This window comes from Ipomoea nil, unplaced genomic scaffold (assembly GCF_001879475.1).
Source record: "Ipomoea nil cultivar Tokyo-kokei standard unplaced genomic scaffold, Asagao_1.1 scaffold2159, whole genome shotgun sequence".
Taxonomy (NCBI): domain Eukaryota; kingdom Viridiplantae; phylum Streptophyta; class Magnoliopsida; order Solanales; family Convolvulaceae; genus Ipomoea; species Ipomoea nil.
Window position 1 is genome coordinate 3,018,353 of NW_017618587.1, and position 22,468 is coordinate 3,040,820.

At 34.5% G+C, this 22,468-nt stretch overlaps 2 protein-coding genes across 4 annotated transcripts; both read right to left on the bottom strand.

Moving 5' to 3' along the window:
• Positions 1-5,626: 5,626 nt before the first annotated feature.
• Positions 5,627-8,840, bottom strand: LOC109149850 (protein indeterminate-domain 2-like). 3 transcript variants are annotated; one of them, XM_019297868.1, is made up of 5 exons: positions 8,315-8,840; positions 7,849-8,242; positions 7,561-7,757; positions 5,812-6,572; positions 5,627-5,753 (listed from the first exon to the last, which is right to left on the bottom strand). In XM_019297868.1, exons 1-4 carry the CDS (start codon positions 8,421-8,423, stop codon positions 5,851-5,853), a joined length of 1,422 nt encoding a protein of 473 aa, XP_019153413.1. In that variant the 5' UTR covers positions 8,424-8,840; the 3' UTR covers positions 5,627-5,753; positions 5,812-5,850. The 3 variants fall into 3 exon arrangements, with proteins under 3 accessions (XP_019153413.1, XP_019153414.1, XP_019153412.1); XM_019297869.1 differs by having other exon boundaries at positions 5,627-5,745; positions 5,810-6,572; XM_019297867.1 differs by having other exon boundaries at positions 5,640-6,572.
• A 4,947-nt stretch (positions 8,841-13,787) lies between these two features.
• LOC109149659 lies at positions 13,788-22,161 on the bottom strand. Its single transcript, XM_019297569.1, has 16 exons — positions 21,826-22,161; positions 20,803-21,014; positions 20,290-20,426; positions 20,093-20,203; positions 19,913-20,014; positions 19,639-19,747; positions 19,335-19,535; positions 18,976-19,144; positions 18,698-18,779; positions 18,524-18,617; positions 16,737-16,833; positions 15,895-15,988; positions 15,473-15,545; positions 14,992-15,165; positions 14,787-14,909; positions 13,788-14,325 (listed from the first exon to the last, which is right to left on the bottom strand). Exons 1-16 carry the CDS (start codon positions 21,836-21,838, stop codon positions 14,164-14,166), a joined length of 1,953 nt encoding a protein of 650 aa, XP_019153114.1. The 5' UTR covers positions 21,839-22,161; the 3' UTR covers positions 13,788-14,163.
• Between the last annotated feature and the right edge of the window lie 307 nt (positions 22,162-22,468).

The following is a 22,468-nucleotide window of genomic DNA, read 5'->3' on the forward strand; positions in this document are numbered from 1 at the left end:
AAAAAAAAAAAAAAAAACACAACAATAAACTCAAAGTGTGTTTTACATGCTTAAAAGACAATGATCAAGTGTTTTCTTCTTTGGATTGAGTGACAGGTTCTTTATACGAGACTCAGGTTACTAACAAGCACTACAAAAAAATGCACATAGACAACACTAGAAAGACAACAATTTTTAACAAAAGTGTTGTATTTTGTATAAAAAACAACAGTTTGGTCCAAAAATTGTTGTTTTTGACGCAACACTTTTGTCAAAGACAACGGTTTTTACTTAACTGTTGTTATAAGTGTGTTGTCTTTGTGCATTTTGTGAAAAGACAACACCACAACGACAACGGTTTTTTTTAAAACCGTTGTCTATGTGCGTTTTTTTTTTAAACAACGATTTTATTTAACGGTTGTTGTTGGTGTGTTGTCTTAGGTCCCTGATTTGTTGCCCATAATTGGGCAGAATTGTTTCCAAATTTAAGCCGAACGCATATGTACGTAAAAATACATCACTTGTGACGTGTAAAGAATTCTGATAAGTTTTCAAGAGTTTAAGGGATTTTTTTTTTTTGACAAAATTCTATTACTTTGAGTTTTTCATTGCGTTTTTTCATTTTGCTTATTTACCCAAAGTAATAGAATTTTGCCCCAAAAAAAATCTTAAACTCTTGAAAACTTATCAGAACTCTTTACACGTTACAAGAGATGTATTTTTACGTATATATATGTTCGGCTTAAATTTGGAAACAAATCTGCCCAATTATGGGCAACAAATCAGGGACCTAAAGCCGAACGCATATGTACGTAAAAATATATCAATTGTGACGTGTAAAGAATTCTGATAAGTTTTCAAGAGTTTAAATGAATTTAGAAGTCTATATTACCAAATATTTTAGGAGATTTTTTTTTTTTTTCTAAATTTGCACCACTTACGTTTTGTAATCTAAAGATTTTATGATATTAAAAGCGTGATTAGGTCCTTAATTTGTTGCCCATAATTGGGCAGATTTGTTTCCAAATTTAAGCCTAACGCATATGTACGTAAAAATACATCTCTTGTGACGTGTAAAGAATTCTGATAAGTTTTCAAGAATTTAAGGGGATTTTTATTTTTATTTTTGGGGCAAAATTCTATTACTTTTAGTTTTTTGTTGCGTTTGTTTGTTTGTTTTTTTTTTTTTTTCATTTTGCTTATTTACCCAAAGTAATAGAATTTTGCCCCCCAAAAAAATCCTTAAACTCTTGAAAACTTAGCAGAACTCTTTACACGTCATAAGAGATGTATTTTACGTACATATGTGTTCAGCTTAAATTTGGAAACAAATCTGTCCTATTATGGACAACAAATCAAGGACCTAATCACGCTTTTAAAATCCCGTTGGGATTAACTTCATAAAATAAAAAATTACATCTTTAGATTACAAAACGTAAGTGGTGCAAATTTAAAAAGAAAAAAAAAATCTCCTAAAATATTTGGTAATAGAGACTTCTAAATTCATTTAATCTAGACCATAATTATTATATCATGCACCCACCCGTCCTATAAATATGGATGTTGATTTTGAAAGCCATCCACAACACAAATAGAAACATGAAGGGAAGTTGTATACCAATGCTAACCATTTTTTTGTTGGCTTTAACATTATCGCCGACGGTTTTCGTCGTCGTAGCTGCGCAATGCCACACTGAAAGTTGTAGAGAGTGTTGCATTGAATATTGTGCAGCGCACCCCGCGCCTCGTTGCTATTTTAACTGTGTCGAATCGTGTGATGCTCACAGTGTTTCAAGCCAAGTTCGTTCTCCTCATAAATAGTGTATTATAAAGAGATCAGATCACATTCCTTAAAGGATATTGTTGGAGATGTATGTTATGTTTTTTTTTCTTTTCAAATTTTATGTAGTCTTTTGTGTCTTTTTATTTTATTTTATTTTTATTTCATCATATGCAATGTAAGCTCAAAATTTGAAAGTAATAAAAGTTGTTGATCGTGTGTTAAATTTTGGTACTATTTATTTAATCTAAAAAAAAAATTATATTCTTTTCCAATTGAATTGTCGAAATTCATTTTCATTCATATATAATGGTTTGTGCATCATATTATTATAACCTCACAGATCTAGATTTTTAGACTTTGATTTATTAAGAACTAGTTCAGAGAGTTCTACATTCTCTAAGAAAACTCAAAATTTGGGGCCCATGATTTTATTTATAATTTATAAATTATACTTTTTTGGATTATGGTAATAATATTAAAATTTTAATTTTATTACATATTTGTATAAACGTCAATTATATAATATTTAAATTTTACAGAATTGCAACTCCTTTCAACCAAGCGAATGTATTTGCTTGTCTTCATAAGGTGGGAGTGAAAGCCTAATTTCCTCCAACCGAACGGACTATAAAATGCCTTTTGTAGAATAATTTGTTTGTTTTAAATACAAGGGCGAAATCTGTAATATTACATTCAACATTCACCATATGATCTGTTAATTTTTTTTTCGAATCATAATCGATCGAAAGATCCATGGTAAAAAAATTGTGTATTTACTCTTTTGGTCAAGCGTGTTGCACGAGATTTTGCATTGTATGATTTACCTCTCATTAGTAGTTTGCAAACTATTATACAATAACAAGATTTACCTAGCACACATCCTCATATAATGACTGCGAATTTCTCTCGAAATTCAAACAAAATTGTTTCTAATTTTTATTTATTTATTTGCAAGTAGGTTATGTTTGTTTCACTTTGATATTTTAGGGTTGATTAACAAACCAATGCGTAATATGATACTAATTTCCCAATTGAGGTTTCTCTTGCAACATTCCAATTTTTGAATAATTTTGAGGACTCATCAAACATGTCATATATATATATATGATGATCGAGATTGCTATTTTGTGTAATTGTGTCACTGTGGGGTGAGCTAATATTGGCAAAAGCCAAGGTAATCGTCGATCAAGCCTAGTAATATGTCTTAACAAATCTAATATAATATAAGTCAAGTAAAGCCCAATTCCAACTCAAGTCGAATTTCAATCGTTATATATACAATAGTGAATTATTGACCGTTAATCATAAGGTTCATTAATAGTATGTTGAAGGTTCCTTTTAAGCACATTATGAATTTATTGTCTGTAGGTCCGTTTTTAAGTATATTTTCAAAAAAATATAATTTCAGTACAATAAAAATAAACATTTAATTGTAATATAATCTACATTGCAATGATGATCATGGTCCATAGATAATTTATAGTTGAAATTACACAATTAAATATCAATAATCTATCATGCTGGAATTCAAGACGTACGATTATGATTAATCAGACGTAAGTTGATTAACACAATGTATCAATCAAACAAAAATAAAAAATAAAAAAATCAGCCTAGTGTCATTTGAATTTAACAATATACTTCTCACGGACTCGTACTCATGGAAATGCAATCCTAACGAAAGAGTAAATTTTCAAATTTAAATACAACTTTACAATATTCGACTTGTTGAGGTGGTGTGCTATATCTTCATTATGGTGTTGGACTTTAATTAGAACTAAAAAAAAATTATTATTTAGTATGCTCAATTATTGGTAAGAAATTATATCTTTATTATTTAGTTGGTCAAATAAATTATAAGTATGTATATATATTAAGTTCATATTATTAATTTCGTTGAAGAATATCTTAATCAGTGAAAGTAATCATTTAGAACAAGATCATTAAGATACTCTACTAAAGATTATGAATTTAATTATTGTCTTCATACATTCCAATACAAATTGGATCGTATGTCTAACAATAAGTCCAAAAGATTTCGCAAGTATTAATCTTGTATTTGTTCTTATAAATTCATAAGTTCAAATTCTTAAACATTTGGTTGTTCAACATATTTATGAAAATGTTGTAACAATATTAAGGAATTTATTAGAACAAAAGTATTTAACTTGGGGTACACTATTATTTAATAAATTCTTCAGTGATTAATAGAGTCTTTAGTTTTTTTTCAAAATTGATCTTGGGTCATTTTGGTTTGTAAGGCTTAAAACAATTTTGTGAGACATATAAGTAAGACTCATTATGTTCAGTTCGTTTAAAGTGGACATTGAAGTTATTTGGGAAGTTATGGTGTATATTTAAGAATATTTCAAATTTATGGACTTAGACCTTTGGTTTATTGTCTAAGTTGTTAGATGCTTCTATGACTTAACTATCTTTTGACTATTTTGATGAATGGGAGTGACAGACGTGTCAACTGCAAGCTCTTAGCCGTTAGAGATAGTGCTTATGTTAACTTATAAAGAAGTCATAGAATATAGTTAGCGTTATGCTAACATTAAGAGATCTCTACTTAATTTGTGTTTCTTTTAGTGAAACGAGTAGGGATGACAATTTGCCCCGACCCCGACGGGAATCCCTGATCCCTGTCCCGATGGGGACGGGGATAGAAAAAAATTTCGAAGAACAGGAACGGGGACGGGAAATATATGTGATTCTTCGCGAGGACGGTGATTGGGACCATTTTTAATTCCCCGTCGGGGATAGAGATGAGGACGGGGAGTATTCTATACTCTCCGTCCTGCCTCGTTGTCATCCCTAAAAACGAGAGTGTGCTTAAAAGAAAACACGATGATCATGAACCAGTGTGCATTGAAGAAGCCAGAAGGGAGGTGAAACATTTGAGAATTCAGAATGGTACCTCCAGAACATTGATCTAGTGGACAAGAAACATCACATAAAGACTTGTTTTAGCAACAATGTGGGGTTTAGTTCGTGTTCGTGGAAGATTTTGTTGAATCTTGATGTTAGATTAGCTTAATTGATTTACTCTCTCATAAGCCTGTGACGAGTTTATAGGATCCAAAATATATAGTTTGATGAAGCTGATAAATTTTAGTTATAACAAAAGAAATAAATAGAAATTCAGAACTGGCTGATGAGTAACAGTACAACATACTACACGCTTTAATAATGTTGAGGTTTGACTGCACCTCTACAGGGCCCCTATTTACTCTCCGCCATCATCTTCGTTTAGTTGGCTCCAGCCCCACTCACCTCAACCTTGTCGCAATCGCCATTTGTTAGGGATACGGGTCCAAGATCACTAGTCACTCCACTTTGACGTCTAAGATTAACCCATCTTTCATTTTTTTTTTTTAAATACCTTATGATTTGATAACATTACTGTTATCATTTTAAATTAAAAAAAGTCACATGTGACTCGCGATTAGGTGAGTTCTGGATCAAGTTAGGCGTCAATATGAAGGCAATTGTTATATCATGAACCAGATTTTATATTGCATTGTGATCCCTGATACAAAATTCTTATATTCAATTAACACATCTTTTTTTTTTGAATGTTATGACTCTATTACAATATATATTTTCTCAACCTACTGAAACACAAAGAGTCAATAATGACTCTATTGAGGCTCGAACTCACAATTTCTCATATGGAAGTCCAATCCCGATGCCATATTTACAGTTAATACAGAATGATAAGCTACAGATGTAGAAACTATCAACGGGTACATAATGTCTCAACTATAGATATAGACACTGAAGATTATTTTTGGACAAGGTATAATTTGCCATATGAAAGGGGGGGGGGGGGGGGGGGGGGGGGGGGGGCATGCAGAATTGTTATGCATAATAATATCTGCAAAACGAGTATTATAAATCATCACTAACCTGCTAGCTACATAATCAAATGACAATATATACAGACAAAACTAAGTTCCATCAACCTGCGACTACGATTTATAATTAAGGTTTTTTCTGGGATCCTGGTGGGGATTGAAACGCCAAAGGATTAAAACTACGAATTGAATTGAATGGACAAAAAAGCATTCATTATTATATTTTTGCTAATGGAAACCGAATTTCCGATCGGAGGTGTCATCCCAACAGTCTCCGGTAGAAGCCACGCCGCCGCCGCCGCCGCTATTATTCATTGAGCCCAGAAAAGAAGCCGGAGTGGCACCCGCTCCCACACCGAGAAAATCGAGCGTCGGAGGGTTGTTGGTGAAGATCATTGTCGTCGGAGACGACGGCGACGAGATTGACTTATTCTCCTGCTTTACATGTTCGTTCCATTTCGTTAAGCCATCTTGCGGGTTAGAACCGCTCGACGTCGCTAATCCAAGGCCGCAGAGAAACGAGCCGTGAGACGACGTTGCACCGATTTCGGCCGCCTTTTGCAGCAACGCCGTCGCTGAGAGCGCCGGCGGGGGACGGCTAGGTGCTGCGTACTGCCGGTGGAGATCTTGGGATGCCGCCGCCCATGGAAACACAGATGAAGCCGCGTTGCCGGAGAGATAAATCGGACACGATAAAGACAGAAACATTGGCTCTGCACTTGCACCGGCAGATCCCGGCGCCGGCGCCGGAGGCAACTGCGTAGGACGCGAGTCTCCGGCTACGGTTGAAGACGCAAACACACTCTGCAGAGCCTCGCCGTTGACATTAGACGTTGAGAATAATGGCACTCCGGCGCCGGCGCCGGCGCACGCCGTATGAATGGTGGTGGGTACGGTGGGCAATGTTCCCTTTTTGTGGTGTGAAAGCCCACTTTGATTCTCAGGCAAATCTGCCACACCAAAGGGAACAAAACAAAAAAAGATTTCAACAATCAAGAAAAAAGTAGCAGTAAAAAGAGCTTTTAAAAAAGAATAGCTTTTCTAACTACTGAAAATGCCAATCTCCATCAAACTCAAACCAAATGCAATCATCAATTCCTTTCCCTTACTCAACCCCTTTTCAATGAGATTCAGTTTGATCATACCATCCTATACAACACATATACTAGTGCACTATGCAACAAAACACCCTTAAGAGGATCACTCTTAAATGGGATGTGATTGAAATTTAATTGGATTAGTTACGTAAAGATAATATCTGTTCTATACTTTTTCTAACTATTGCAGTCTAAAGAGTCAATACCTCACCACCGGGGTTCAATCCTGTGACCTTTCCTCAACCGGAGCCACAGAGATGTCATTTGAGCACGAGGTGCTTAACATCATGGCAAAACGTAACATTATTCTTTTCTTTGTGTAACGTATGTACTAAAACATTTTATAGTTTCATCTTACTCTATACAGAAACCAATGCACTAAAAGAATGACACGAAGCAATCATAACAAAACGTAACATTGTGACATACTAAGAATTTTATAGTTTCATCAATATTCTATCTTAGTTCAAACAAGGAAATAATTATGTTTTGAGTATAAATAATTGTAGCTCACTACATACCAAGAATAATTTAATGATACCATATAAAGTATAGCAAAACTCCTCACTAAAACAAGGATAATAATAGACAAATCACAACAAACTCTGAATACTTAAACATTTTCAAAGAAACATAGTCAAAACATTTATTAAGGTAACTGTAACATCCTCGTTTGACAGGCAGCACATTGCAGATCAGCTGTAGTTATGCATGTATGAAACTATGAAAGCATTAAACTTTTTTTTTTTTCTTTTGAGTATCGAAAAAAAAATTTACAGTCATTACTAATAGTGTACTGAAATTAATCAGTTCAAATCAAGCTAAGTTAAGTTAATCTTACCTGCGCTTTGGACGGAAACAACCGGAGACAAGACTCCAGTTGACGGAGTTAGAGGAGGCGGCGGGGGGCTGGAAGAAGAAGTCGCCGTCGTGGTCGGCGGCGGTGCAACTTTTGAAGGTTCCTCTAATGGCTGACATCTGATAGTTTCTTGCGCCAACGCGTCGCAAAAGGCTCTATGGGTGATAAAGCTATCCTTCCTTGAGATAATAAGATGGAAAATGAATGAATATTAGAAAATATGTGATCAGATTTAAATGTAAAGAGAGAGAAGAAATGATGAAACTTTACCTGGAAAAAATCGTACCGCAATCGCAACGGTACTCTTTAGTGCCGCAGGTTTTGGTATGGGCTTTCCAGTCGGACCGGACGGCGTATTTCTTGCTGCACCGTTCACACTTGAACTTCTTCTCGCCGTGCTTCCGGCAGAAGTGTTTCTTGATTCCGGTGAGATCGCCGAGGGCTCGAGAGGGGTGGTGGTGGACGCAGGTGGTCTCCGGGCAGACGTACACGCGCCGCTTGGGCTTGCCGCCCCTCTGCTTTAGCGTCCACGGCAAGTTGTGGCCGCGCCGGTGAAGCTGCAAATTCTGGTCCCGCTGAAACCCTTTGCTGCAGATCTCGCACACGAATCTGTTCGTCGCCAGGAGAGATTTCGGCGATAAAGCTATCACTTCCGCATCCGGATCTGCAAAACACAGCCGCCATTAAAACAAAACAAAACCCACCATTTCTGAACATCACGAGCAAGAAAAATTACCGGGAGTTCCGGGAAGGCTTCGCCTTCTCTTGGATACAACAGTGAGCTGAGCGGACGGTTCTCCCTCTGAAGGAGCCGCCATTGACGAGGAATTCCGGAGCTCTTCCATATGATTTTTTGTTTTTGTTCATGAACTGATATATCGAGCCCACACCTACCAAAAACCTCTGAAAGCTTCTAAAGTTACAGTATAAGCCGGAAAAAGAAAAGTGAACGGAGAATCAAGAAAAGGCTGGGTATGTTCCCGAAACAGGACAAAGCTTCATCTGCAGTCGTTGGAAACTGTTTCTCTTTATTCTGGAAATTTTTTTGGGGCCTTCTTATTCTGGGAAATGGCAGCGATTATACGAGGAGGAAGAAGAAAAATCTGTGCTTGAATCGAGCAAAATGGGAACGGGACGGGAATATTGAGTCGGTCGGCAAATCAAGATTCTTCGCAGCTCTCTTCCCGCACCATGTTCATACATGACGGCGTTGGCATTTACACAGACGCACGGATATTTGAAAGAAGCAAATGGAGGATAAAAAGAAAGAATTTTCTATTTTTAAGCTTCACAACCGGTTGTGGTATGATTAACCATGGTCAAGGTTATGGGTGTGTAGTTAGCCACCCATGGTTAAACCCATAACAATAAGATTAGAGAGCATTTTAATTACTTTTAATTCTTTTCAAAAGATTGAATCCTCAACCCCAAGGGTTTTCACGGCCCCACACTCTGACCAGAGTATCCGAAAGATGTAAATCATAGTAACTCAGCTGAATCAGATAGGCTAGACCTTTGCTTACCGTACACAAGGAGTCCCTTCACTTTGGATGTGTTTCAATTATTTTAATAACTTTATATTCGGGTGAGTTCTAAGCTTCACAACCGGTTGTGATTAACCATAGTCAAGGTTATGGGTGTGTTAGTGTGTAGTTAGCCACTCATGGGTTAAACACTTAAACCGATAAGATTAGAGAGCGTTTCAATTACTTTAATAACTTTATCTTTGGATGTGTATGCTCCAATTATTTTAATTACTTTCATAATTTTATCTTTAAGTTCGAAGCGAAATTTTCATAATCTAATAATTACCTAATATCTTTTATTCAAATGAGTTTCAAGAAATGCCTGAAATCTTTTTCTTACTCACACTTTCACAAATTTCACGATTCGATCAAGACATTCAACAAGGTAACTACTAAATTCCGTAATTTCAAACGTTCAACAACGGAACTACTAATACAACTGTAAAGTCTAAAGATGAACTCTTATAGGAGAATATATAATAAATGTTACGCTAAAAAATTAAATCAAACTTTGCGACTCAAAAGTTAAATCCAAATTAGTTTCTTAGGTTTGCCATTTCATCCCATCATCCACTTGTCATCATCTGTTCATTCATACACACCTGGCTTTGACGACATGTATGCCAGTAGTTTATATTGAAATTTTGAATTGATAGATGACTTTTGTTTCTTCTAAGAATGAAAGTTGCATTATATTCCTTTGTCATATTATAACAACCAAAAAATAATAGCATATAAAGATTAATAAATGATAGATAAAAAGGGGGAAAAAACTTGTTATATAGGAAAACAGCAGTTGCAAACATAATTTGATGTATTCTTGATTACAAGCAAAAGTGTGTGTGTATATATATATATATATATATATATATATATATATATATATATATATAAAGAATATTGTTTATATGTTGACATTATAATAAATTTATAGTTTATTTTTTGAAGTTAACTTGGCTAAATTATTATAAGCAAAAGTGTATATATAAGAGAACCGCAAAGTTGATCAAACCGTTAACTTAACCACAAAGTTACAAATTTTATTCCAATAAAAGTGTCATGTTGATCTTCTTAGTTTAAATCAATGCATGCCATTGGATAGAGGTTACGGGTTTCCTTCGTCACTCAAAATATTAAATTTATTTTTTTAAAGCAAGATTGGTTTGACAATTCAGAATAATTTTATTGCGATAGAAGGTGCATGAATATTATGAGTGAAAAATAGTATATTCTATTAAATATGATAATATAGCGTGTCGCATAATTTTTTTGATAAAATTTTTTATCCATCAACCATAATTCATATAAAACATTTTTTCAGCCGAAAAGGGTTGTTCTCCATGAAACATATTTTTCTTTCTTTCGTTTTCTTTTTTTCTAAAAAAAAAAAAAATCCTTTCTTTTATATTTTATTTCCCTTTTACAATATTATTACGTGTCATCACATGAGAAAGTAAAAAATGGATGGAGTATAAAGTGTTGTGATTAAGTTATTAATTATCATATACGAAGTAATTTGTAGGTATAATGGCAGGAAAACTCAATTTTTTGTATTTTTTTTTTTGAAAAATATATTCAAACTTTTAAAACTTATAAAAGAAACTCAAAACTTTTGTATTTTGTGACAATTATAATATCTAACCCTAAAAATAATGTTATGTTTTATTTTTTTTTGCAAATTTAAGGAATCTTTGCTAGATTGAATTTTTTCTAGGATTGAAAATTATAATTGTTATAAAATACAAATATTTGTTATTAATTTATCAAATTTTAAAAAGTATTAATATAATTGTTACAAAATACAAAAGTTTTAGTTTTTTCACCAAATTTTAAAGCTAGATTCAAATATAGTAGTCACCAAATTTTAAATGCTTGTGTTTTTCCTTTTTCACTAATAAGCCTAATTTGTATCATTTAATTTTGAGTCAAATTTGGCGGTCAAAGGAGAATAAACACTGGGCCACAGAGAAGGGGATCAGACACGCAGGCCTAATTTTGGCAACTTTGTTGCAGACTCACCATGCTGTGAGTCCAACTAAATTACTGACCAATTTAATGATCGTTTTTTTACAGTATTTATTTAATAAAATAAATTTTACCATGTTTATATAAAAAAAAAATGATTGCACGTCAAGCCTAGATATATAATCTCAAGTTTTCTTAAGTATTCACACACATACACACACACACACACACACACACACACACACACACACACACATATATATATATATATATATATATATATATATATATAAAGTTTGTTTTCGTTAACTCTATTCCTCTGCAATTTTCACTATTTCATACTTGTCACAACTCACCCCATGCCCTCATGGTGCAATATAGTATTTATTGCATACTAGTATAGTTTTAGATTCTCAAATGTAAAGTTTTGTGAAGAAAAAAAAAATGTCAACAAACTCATACCGCTCTTTCGGTATTATTTGGACTGATGCACTACGGTCACCAACAAAGCACCAAAGTAAGCTATTAATCTTACATTATATAATCAATTAATTAAGTTTTGTCCCAATAGCAAAATAAATTATGAAAAACAAAACATTTTTTATGAAAATTTATTATTTATATATTTTACATAAATGTTCATAATGACAAATTATAATTTTAATCTCATTTTTTATGACTATTTTTCTATGCAATTACTTTTTTTCGCACCACAGAACACTATTGATTCAATATAATCGTCAATACTCTAAACACTATAATTTTACAGCTTTTCTAATTAGAGCCTATAAATTAGCGATTGATTCTTGAGGATTTTTTGTCTTAAAAAAGTTTAATTAATGTTATAATTAAATGTGACAATGTTATGTAAGAGTATTTGGAGTTGGATTCATATTGGGTAAATTAAAGGAAAAAAAAAAGAAAAAGAAAAAAAAAAGAAATGAATATCCTCAACCGTGCAATGGGTTCTCAACACATCTACTCTGATTTGACATAACAACAAGAGAAAAGGTAAAATCTTGCTTTAGCATCAAAATGAAAATAAGGGCCCTCAAAACAGTTCTCACCCATCTTTTTGAGTAAAATATCCATCCGCTACACATTTTATACTCCTTTCTTATATATAAACCAAAAAAATTATTGAGCATTATATGATGGAAATTATTAAAATGGAAGTCTATATTAATCAATTCTAGATTTAAAAAAAATATTAAAAATAAAGATAATGCAAAAGAATAAGAGAATGTATGTATTTTTTCTATTAATCTCTCATTCAATTATAATACTTATGTGTTTGTAAGTAAAAAAATGTGTTGTCATCCTCTAGACAACATACCATGTATTTGATGCCCCCTCAATGGTTCGATAGATAGTATTTGGGAGAAGATGCTAATGCTCGAACCTTGACAGTGGGGATCACCGTGATTTACATCCCCCCAAATGTTCTATCGGACAAGGGTGTGCGAGGTCCTTAGGGTTGGGGATTCAACATTTTGGAATAAGATATAACAAAATTCTCTTGAGGTTCGTTATTGACTCTAGGAGACACCTTTCTTAAGGGACGAGAGTGCACGACCACTCACGCTAACCAAGTTGGTTATCAACTTATGATATTAGTTCAAACATAATATATCATTCAATATAATATCGAAACTAAAGGCTATGACTATGTCACCACCCACTACTCATTTCTTCTATAGTTTTCAATACTATGTCTTTCTTTCTTGGTATATAACTCAATATAGGAGCTACTCCACTTACACTCGAAACAGGCCACAGCTTTCCCAAAAAAGCCAATAAGATTATTTGTCAAACTAAATGCAATAATGGGCGTAGAAGATGAGAGAGTTGAATAATGATCAAAGATTAGGGTGTCAACGATACAAGTGATTATATTGCAATCAATGTCAAATGAGTATGCGTGAGAAGCGTGGAGGAAATCATTACTAGTTTGATAAACTTTTTGATTGCTTTCTTTTTCCTTTTTTACTTTCCTGCCCTCCCACATAGCCAAAAAGTTAATTGTAGGGAAACATTCTGTACGGACCAAATTGCTACCCAACCTTAACCTGATGCTGCTATATAAAACTAAACTTGACCCAAATTAACTCACAAATCACAATGGGTTTTCCTACTAAAAGTATTATTACGTCAACAATTTGTAATTTTAGTAAGAGAAAATAATTTTTTATACGAATTGAATTTGATCTAACGCAGTCGGTTACTCGGTTTGAATATATATGATATCCAGATGGCAAAGGAGTCCCAAGCTAGGCTGCTATGTACCTCTATTTCAAAAGGTGTACAATTAAAAAAGGATTTTTTTTAAAGGTATGAATATGCACTACACTCAATCTTGCTACCTTGTGGGGTCACATACTGTCATCGGAATCAGCTAGTCAATGTCTGCACTCATTATGCTTGTGCGGATAAGTGAAGAAAACAACCCAGTAAAAAAAAACTATATATTAAATTCTAAACTTCATCACATTTTATTATTATTGCACAAACTATATGTCTATATCAAAACACACATCAGTCGGTCAATCCCATATGTCAAGTTCAGTTAACAATTTTTGACAAGTTATTTACAACTTCATAGTAATAAAATAAAAAAATTAATACAGAGTAAATATAATAACGAGACATAAAAGGAAATTTAAAAAAAAAAAAAAAAAAAGTAACAGAAGTTATACGTGCCATATTTTTCATATGAAATATAAACGATATGGTGTAACTTTGTGAATTTAATTTCATAGTATAGTGAAGAAATTCAAGCTGGTGGGACTTAGGAGCATTAAAATTAAAATGCCTTCTATACATAGAGGTTACAAAAGATAACTTCAGCTAACGTAAATGATATCCTCCGCAACAAAACCAAATGCATTACAAAAAAGTAATTAAAGAAAACACAGGTTTACACAATTGTATATTTCTTTTTACCTTCAAATGATTGAATGTTTTCTTTGTAAAGCCATAGGGCATCATCTGTGATTCTGGAAATTCAGATGGGATAACACAAGTTCTCAGGAGATCGGCATAGTTTTGAATTGAAGCGGCAAAAAACTCATTGATGAAAACCAAAAACAAGTCTCTATGACCGGCATGTCCTGAAAATCTCAGCCCGCATTACATCTATTGGTGTGTGTTCCAAGGTATAACGTTCTGGACCAAGATATGTGCCTGTCTTTTCCAGCAGGCTAAGCGCTTCCTCCCTACCAAATCTTGAAGAATAGAGTTTGAGGTACTCAATATCCTGTTGCAACAAACAGCACATAGGAAAGTTCAATGTGAAACTCGGGATAAAAACAAATTTTGCAAGTAATTCTGATCTCATTATCAGAGGGGACGAAATTTTAACACCACATTCTGCATTTCTGCACTTTGGTTTTTTCTGTTTCTATGCTCTTCCTTTTTATTCCCACAACAGGTCCAAGTGAGATTAACCTAAGATGGCCACATCATAATGCCAAAGAATGTCAAAGTTGAGGGTCCCATACATGCAGAAGCACTGGATTGGAGCTTGTTCTAATGTGTCATATATTGTATCTTTGTGTTATATGAAGTATGATGAAGTAACATAAACTGCCCCCACCCCAGACCCCACCAAAGAGAGACAGGTACTTGTTGGAGGAAGCTTTTTAGTTGTAATTATGCCAATTGGAAATAGTAAGAAAGACAAAAAGTGAAAAAACTATGGTTGAGAATGAAGATCACCTGTAACCCACTCAGAAGCCGCTCTAGCCTTAATGAAGCAACAGGTTGCTGTGAATTGGAGAATACCTGACCAGGGTAAAACAAGACTCCATCTCCAGGAGGCAGACCACGCCTGAATCTAATCTGGAGAAAGGAATTAATAGTCACATATGTGGAATGAAAGAATACTTTAGCCAAATTAGTGCGATGATGTAGAGACAGTAACCTCAGCACTGGGAACTGTTGCCTTCTCATAACAATTCGCACCCCAATACAAGAAGCCTGTTCCACCTTCTTTCCATACACGCCACATTACTGCACGATGCTGTGTACCTCGCATTCCCAAGTGCCAGTTTGGGTGAGGGTCAGAGGGCCCCAAGCATACATATGTCCACCATTCCTGCAAAAGAGACATTGTCACATGTAATGACAGGAACATCAAATGCTCACTCACCACCATTTTTAGTCTTATATTTCAAATAGTCTGATTTCCATCAACTCTCATCAAACCAAAAAAAAATTCACAGAGACACATTTCTTTTAAAATTCAAAACTTATAATGGAAATCATGACCTTAAAATTGATTTTAGAAATTCTAATTTGAAAGTGGGTTTTCTGAGATCATTTCACTAGATCGACACAATTAAGACAATAGAAGAAGTAAATTAACCTTTCCATATGATGGCCTGCAATAAATTATATATTACCTCACCATTTTCTGGTTGTATTTCTGCAATGATATCCTTTGCAAGGTCCTCTCTGTTACCAAGTACCCATTCACTGAAAAGAAAAATAGAACATTTAATTGAATGCCATTAGATAATCAGAGTGTAAAAGGTGATCAAGAAGTATGCACTGGCAGCATAGAAACGTATGGCAAACAACACAGTTAATCATGTTCCAACTTTGAATTGTCCCCCTAACTCAAATTAGGACAGGTAAGATCATTGTAATTTTAGAAAACATGAAATAAGAGCTAAATCTAGTTTAGCAGCAACTGACTTAATTCTTCAATCCAAGGGGGAACATAGAGAAAATATCTGAACAGAAGGATGTGCTTCTCTTGCATAGGGTAAAGAAAATAAATACACAAGCCCAAACTTTTTGCTCCAAAGAAATTTATAAGTACCTTGTACAGTATATCTGCGTATGGGGCCTTAGGAACTCAGGAACTTTCAGGAAAGCCTCAAAATTATTAGAAGCAAGAGGTGCATCACTAGGACCTGCATTAATAGAACTGCAGTTGGAGGACAGTACTTAAGCACTGTTTCAGCTCAATATCAAATATGGAGAAAAGTAAGAACTAGATAAGAATCTTAATGGCATACAATCAATTCGGTCCACAAGTACCAAATTAGTATTCACATTGTAAATTGCAAAATCAAATCCTTTCAGACTAAAATCCTTGAAAAGGAAGGAAGAAATTCTATTTCATATAATATAGTACTAGCTACAATTTCACTTGATACCCATCTTGATAGTCCAAAACGGGAATTGTAAAGAAATCATCAAGTGTGCAATTTCCCATTTATCAAGTAATTTTCATGTTATCTCATTGAGGGTGAAGCAATTAGTATTTGCTGTTTTAAATCAATCAAAGAATATAAATTTCTTTTCATATCAAACATATTGTCTTGTATGTGAGAAAACTTCTCTTTCTTCTAGTATCCAATAGAACCTTTTTGAGTAAGCATACTTCAAATTCACTTCTTCCTTTTTGGAATAGAAGTGTATATAAAAATATTATCCTCTTAGATATTCTCTCCTGTGGCATCATCCATCAGCTGATCCTTAAGCTCAATCTGTGGTTGTTCAATTTGCTTCTAGACACTAAATTGTGCCCAGGAGTAACATCCACAAAAAGGGGGATCCCGCATCTCAATTAAAAATGATGTGCTCAAATAGGAGCATAAAGAAAAAAAAAATGATATCTCCTCATTCATTTCTGTACTAGATAAAGGGAATACACACCACAATAGTAAGTAGTCAGAATGCGAGCATCTGGTGCATAGGCATGGATGTCACTGGCCATGTTTCGGACAGCATCGTACTGTTCAAGATTGAGAGGCTGGTAGAATGCAAGAACATAATTAGAAGCTGCAGGCATATAATGGGTAACCATAATCCTCACACTAAAACAAAAGAAGATTAAGCATAAAGAACTTATTAAACTGAAAATGAGAAGAATATTTTCTACCCAAATTCTCTGACCATAACTTAGAGTTGCCTACTTCTATTTTTGGTAATACTCACTAAAAAATGTCAGGCCAAGTACTTAGTAAGGCTCTTACACTGCATGATACAGAGAAAGATGTAGTCATGTAGACAAGCTTACAGGTGCTAAAATTAAATTACTATTTTTTATTGTAAGAAGAAATTGGTCCAATTGTAAAAAAAAAAAAAAAAAAAAAAAAAAAAAGGATAAAGGAGAAACATCAAGAGCAGTTCAAGTGGAAACGAAGAGCAATAATGGCACATCAAGGGTTGCTACTCAATGGAGAGTGGCACCCTTTATGGTCAATTCTTCAACTTAATTGAGAAATACATTTGCAAACGAATGGGCAAATTGATGAAGAAAAATGCATCATTTTTTATTATTGAAGGCAAATGGCAGCCACTTTCCATATAATAATTAAGAAAATTTAATGGGTTGTTAATCACAATTGCCACTTAGTGAGGTGTACTTAGGAGAGGAAGTCCAGAAAAGGAAAAAATGGAAAGGAAGGTGCAGAAGTTAAGATAATAAGATGAGTAGCCACGCACACAATTACCATTTTTAGGAAATAGGGAGTAGTTCTTAACCACAATTAGTGGCTTACTGAGTATGATTATTTAAGAGGACAACTAAAGATTATCCAGGGGGTCAGTGAGTGGAAGTTTCAGACAGAAAATCGAGTGAGGGAAAGTAAGGGAAGAAAGGAGAAGAAGAAGAGGATAGGCATCGCAAGCTCATTGAATTCTTATTCTGGGTTCTATCTTCTTCATTCTTTTTATTCCATGGATACCTTGATGCTAATTTTAATTCCCTTAACAAGATTTAATATTTTTATTTCATAATGAGTATGTGTTATTGTTCATAATGCTTTTAAAAGATTGACCACCATTTCAGTCGAGTTTATGTACATGAATGAAACTAAGAAGTGATTTTATGTATTAGTATCTTATAACACATGTGAGTGTGAATGAGATGAGATATTAAGAGGGAGTTTTAGGCAATTGATATTCTTGATGAGCACTAGAGTGTTTCAAAAAACTTGATGCATCTCTAGTCATTTAAATCTACCTAATAGTAGGTTTGGTTTGATATAGCTTGAGAAAACATACGGGATAATCTCACTGTCACATGAATAAAAATCCAATGTTGATAATCATCTTGTTAGAACTCTACAATAATTTGAGTTGGTGAACCAAAAGCCTTAGCAATTCATTCTACTTCGATTGCAACTTAATATACTACTTTGCACCACTTGAATTCCATTTAGTTTGATCATTAGTAGTTATTTGTATTTCTGTTGTTATTATTTATAAATATTGACCTTCTAGTTAAATTTAGGATTGGTGAAAGAATGAGCACTTGATGACTGTACCAAGCCCAAACTTCTAGATAAGAGTTATTTTATGAGAAAGATTTCGTCTACATAAAACCTTAGAAGAAAAGCATAAATGTATAGGAATACTTTATGAATTGAACCTCATGCCCATAGAAGAAAATATAAACATCATGAGTATCTCAAAAACATCCAATCAAATAATTTTACCTCATCCCACAAGTAGAAGTAGGCTTTTCTCCAATGAGGCTTTGTTCTCAGTATCTCAACTTCTCTTTGCAGGTAGTCCTTCGCAGTATCACCACTGCAAACAAAACAGACAGAAGCAGGTCAATATTATTGACAAAACGTTTCCTAGTATTACAAAAGTTATTGTCCTCATACCAGGAAACTACTGGACTGTGTGGTACAGCATAGGCAGCAAGTCGAGGATCAGAAAAATATTCATCTGATTTTGGATGATCAGCTACATAACTCAAAACAATGACAGATTGGAGTGTCAGTAAAATGTAAGGCCAACACTTAATGAGCAACCCCCACCCCTCCCTATGGTCTTCTCTCCCCACCATAAAAATGTGGGAAACAGAAGGAAATAAATACCAAGCATATATCCAGGAAAGTTTTCTAAAACATGTGATAAGTGGTCTGTATTTTTATATTACCTTGCCATGGACAGGTGTATGTCAAAACTCTCATGTTGTCACCCCATCTGCAGAAGTACGGGCTAATTCTGTATTGAAGAAGCCACTTAAAATGCTGATCTAGCATCTCATACCATTCATTACTTCCATGTTCAACCCCAAATCGATCTTCAATTACAGTGTCAGAAATCTAGAAGTAATCAAGGAAAGCACCAAATCTTGCACTCAAAGAGGAAAACTGGATCCAATTTAAATATGCACTGGACTTAGAAAAAGCAAAGGAGTACCAAAAATACAGTGGAAACAAAGAGATCAAATAGCACTTTTACAGCTTTGAAGTTCATTTAAGGTCATTCACAACTACAGGCCCATGAGGATACACCAATAACAGCAGGGATTGAAGGTGTAACTGGTAGAATGAACTCCCATACTGTTAAACTTAGCTTCAACCGCACAGAAAGGTTAGAAATTGCATCCTCATCCATCATGTCTAAGGGCCCGTTATCTGAAAAGAAATCAGAAAATGATGGGGACAGAAGAACGCTTCTTAAAGATGAAGTTGCAGATTTCACTCTTTCAACCTGAACATAAACAAAGTTTGTTATGAGGAGTTGCTAGCATTAACAAATATTATGATGAAAATAATGTGGGATCTGATCATGTGGCAATTTCAAAGCTACCCACCACTTCATCCATTGGTTTTCCCTCTGTGGGCTCTACAATATCAAGACAGTTCCTAAGTTCTCTGTAGAGTTGGTGCTTCTCTGCTTTACTCAGTGATTGTGCAGTGGATCTGGATTAACCAGAAAATACAGACAATTAATACAAACTGACAATCCTCTCTGTAACAGGGGAAAACACACACACAAAAAGTATGTCCGAAAAAAGCTATTGACAGAAATCAGAACCAAATCAAACAAAACCAATAATTAACTGAAGTAGAGAGAAAAAATATCACTCTGTGTAAGCCTTGATAGCAGAAATTATGATTTCTCCTTCATATTGACCTGGTGGCTGTGCAATTGGAACATCAATTGAAACCCAAATTGATGTTGTTTCTCTGCAAAATATTAGGAGTTATTAATACAATCTGAATTTCATGGGTACTAGAGACAACTGAACACGAGAGTATCATTACCCAGGAAAGAGGTTTAGTTGTGAGACTGGCATATCCAGTGGTACAAGAGCTTCTGGAACACCCAAAACAGGTACTACTCTCTTTAATGTCAATGATTGTCCAACTACCAACCTATAATCAGTCAATATTAGCACTGGTCTAAATTTGAAATCTTCAATATCCATAGAAGTGGCCAAAAACATATTTAAGAAACAAACCTGTCACCAGAAGATGAGCACAAGTCAGTACATTGAACCTGTACAGTTCCTGCAAAACCAGATCCACCCCATGAAACTTTTGGACGTATAGCAACCTGGATACTTTCTCTTTCATTTCTAGCTGCTAGAAGAGATATCTACAATATGACATTCAGTGTTAGACACCATCAAATTATGGAACCCAAAGAGTAAATGGAATTTCACAGCCCTGTCGCCTGGGTGTAACATTCGAAGGATAACAGATGCATTAGCATAACCACCAGATCAATATGAAGTGAAAATCACAATGGTAGCAAATATTATTTGACAAATAGCTCCTAACAGACTTCTAGAGTGAGGAATTAGAGAAAGAATATACATATTGATGGGAGAGGCACAACAATCAATAACTTGGAAAGACATAACACAAAAATAACTGACAAGAACATCATTATCTACTTAAAACTTTAAAAGTCCAACAAATAGTATTATAAACTTATCACAAATCATTATTAGTATAAATTATGGGCATACAGGCTCCAAGCGCTGAGGCATATCCTGTTGTCCAACATTAGCTGTACTTGGCATGCACCAAACATGCACCAATTCTGAAGATGGAACTTTAGCAGGATCAATTGCACCCCTTAATGGTCTTGGATCATGCACTTCACTGTCAGTCCATCCATATGCAGTCCCACCTCCTGCAACACCTTCAACTGGTGGCACCATAATCTCTTGATGATTCCCTGGAAGTATAAAAAATCAGATAAAAACCAAATTTAGCAACCCTAGGACAGCAAGAAGTTCCAAAAGATGGAAATGAGCCAGAATTCTAAAACCTGAGGAGCCCAGGAAATTCATTTTAAACTAATACAAATAACATAGAAGAAAATAGATGGTCCACTCCTTGACAATAACCTGCAACATATCACTTCTTTATGTTTGTCAATTTTAGAAAGTTCTCCCTCATCTATGCTTTTCATTGATGATGCAACTCTAATCAATTATCTCTTACTCTTCAACAATAATACAGCTATAGCAATATCTCTTAGCCTCTCATTTTACCTTTTGGGAGCTGCATGAGAACTTGCATCTAAGAAAGAGAAATAAGCACTAGCTCCAGTTGTCTAAATCACTCAATACTCGCTATCTCCTTCCCTCTTCTCGTCCATATAGTTCTCTTCCACCTTAAATCCTAATTCCATCTTTTATTCAATTAGTTGCCAATTTGCCATGCTCTATGTTCTTCAGAAAAATGCTAAATCATGTTGAACAACATTGATAAGCTTAGCATAACTATATTCTTAATGAATCAGCTTAAGAAAAGGAGCTATAGAACTAAACCACGAGAAAACATCAAATCTAACATTCAGAAACTCCTCCCAGTTATTAACCTATCAACAATCAACACGAAAACATTGATATTGAAAAGAATAACTATCAAACGAGATAAATACGGAGTAGTTAGATACACAGAGAGTGAAGTGAAGAAATAACGTAAAATTTAATGCTTAAAAATGAAAAAAATAAATAAATAGTGAAAAAGGCGATGAAAACCGGTATTCTCCATTGGCCAATTTGCGTTTTCCGGTGATTTCGTAGGAAAATTCAGAAGATCGCAAGTCCAGATTACTTTGCAGGCGATGAAGAACAAGTTGCCGCTTCTCCCTGGTGAGGTGATGGTGGCGGTGGGAGTAAGGGAAATGAGTTTGCGTGCTGGTCTTAGAGTTTAGAGTGGTGTGTACCGTATAATAACGAAGAGTGGAAGGAAAATGTTTTATTGCAACATAGCGAACCGCATTATATTCTAAATTATTTGACTAGAATTAAATTTTATATAGAAATTACAGTTACAGATTGTAACCGCGACGAGTAGTCTGCTAAGCACTTAAGTAAAGGCGTAAAGCATGAATGTGGTCCGAATGAATTCCTGACGGTGTATACACTATTTCTATTTTCATTCGCCATTCAAGTGGAAGGACGAAAAGCTAAAAAGGAGAATGGGCTAATACGGTTTTCTGATATTTTGTTGGGATTTTGTCCAGCAAGCTATGGGTCACAAAAAGAGAGTTACATAGCCCACACCTAGATCAATCAATCGTTATATTACGTATGTATCTCGTGTTATGCGTTTTTGTATTTCATATTATGCAATTATATACTTTAAGCATATGAATTTTGTACTTGAAATAAAGTAAAT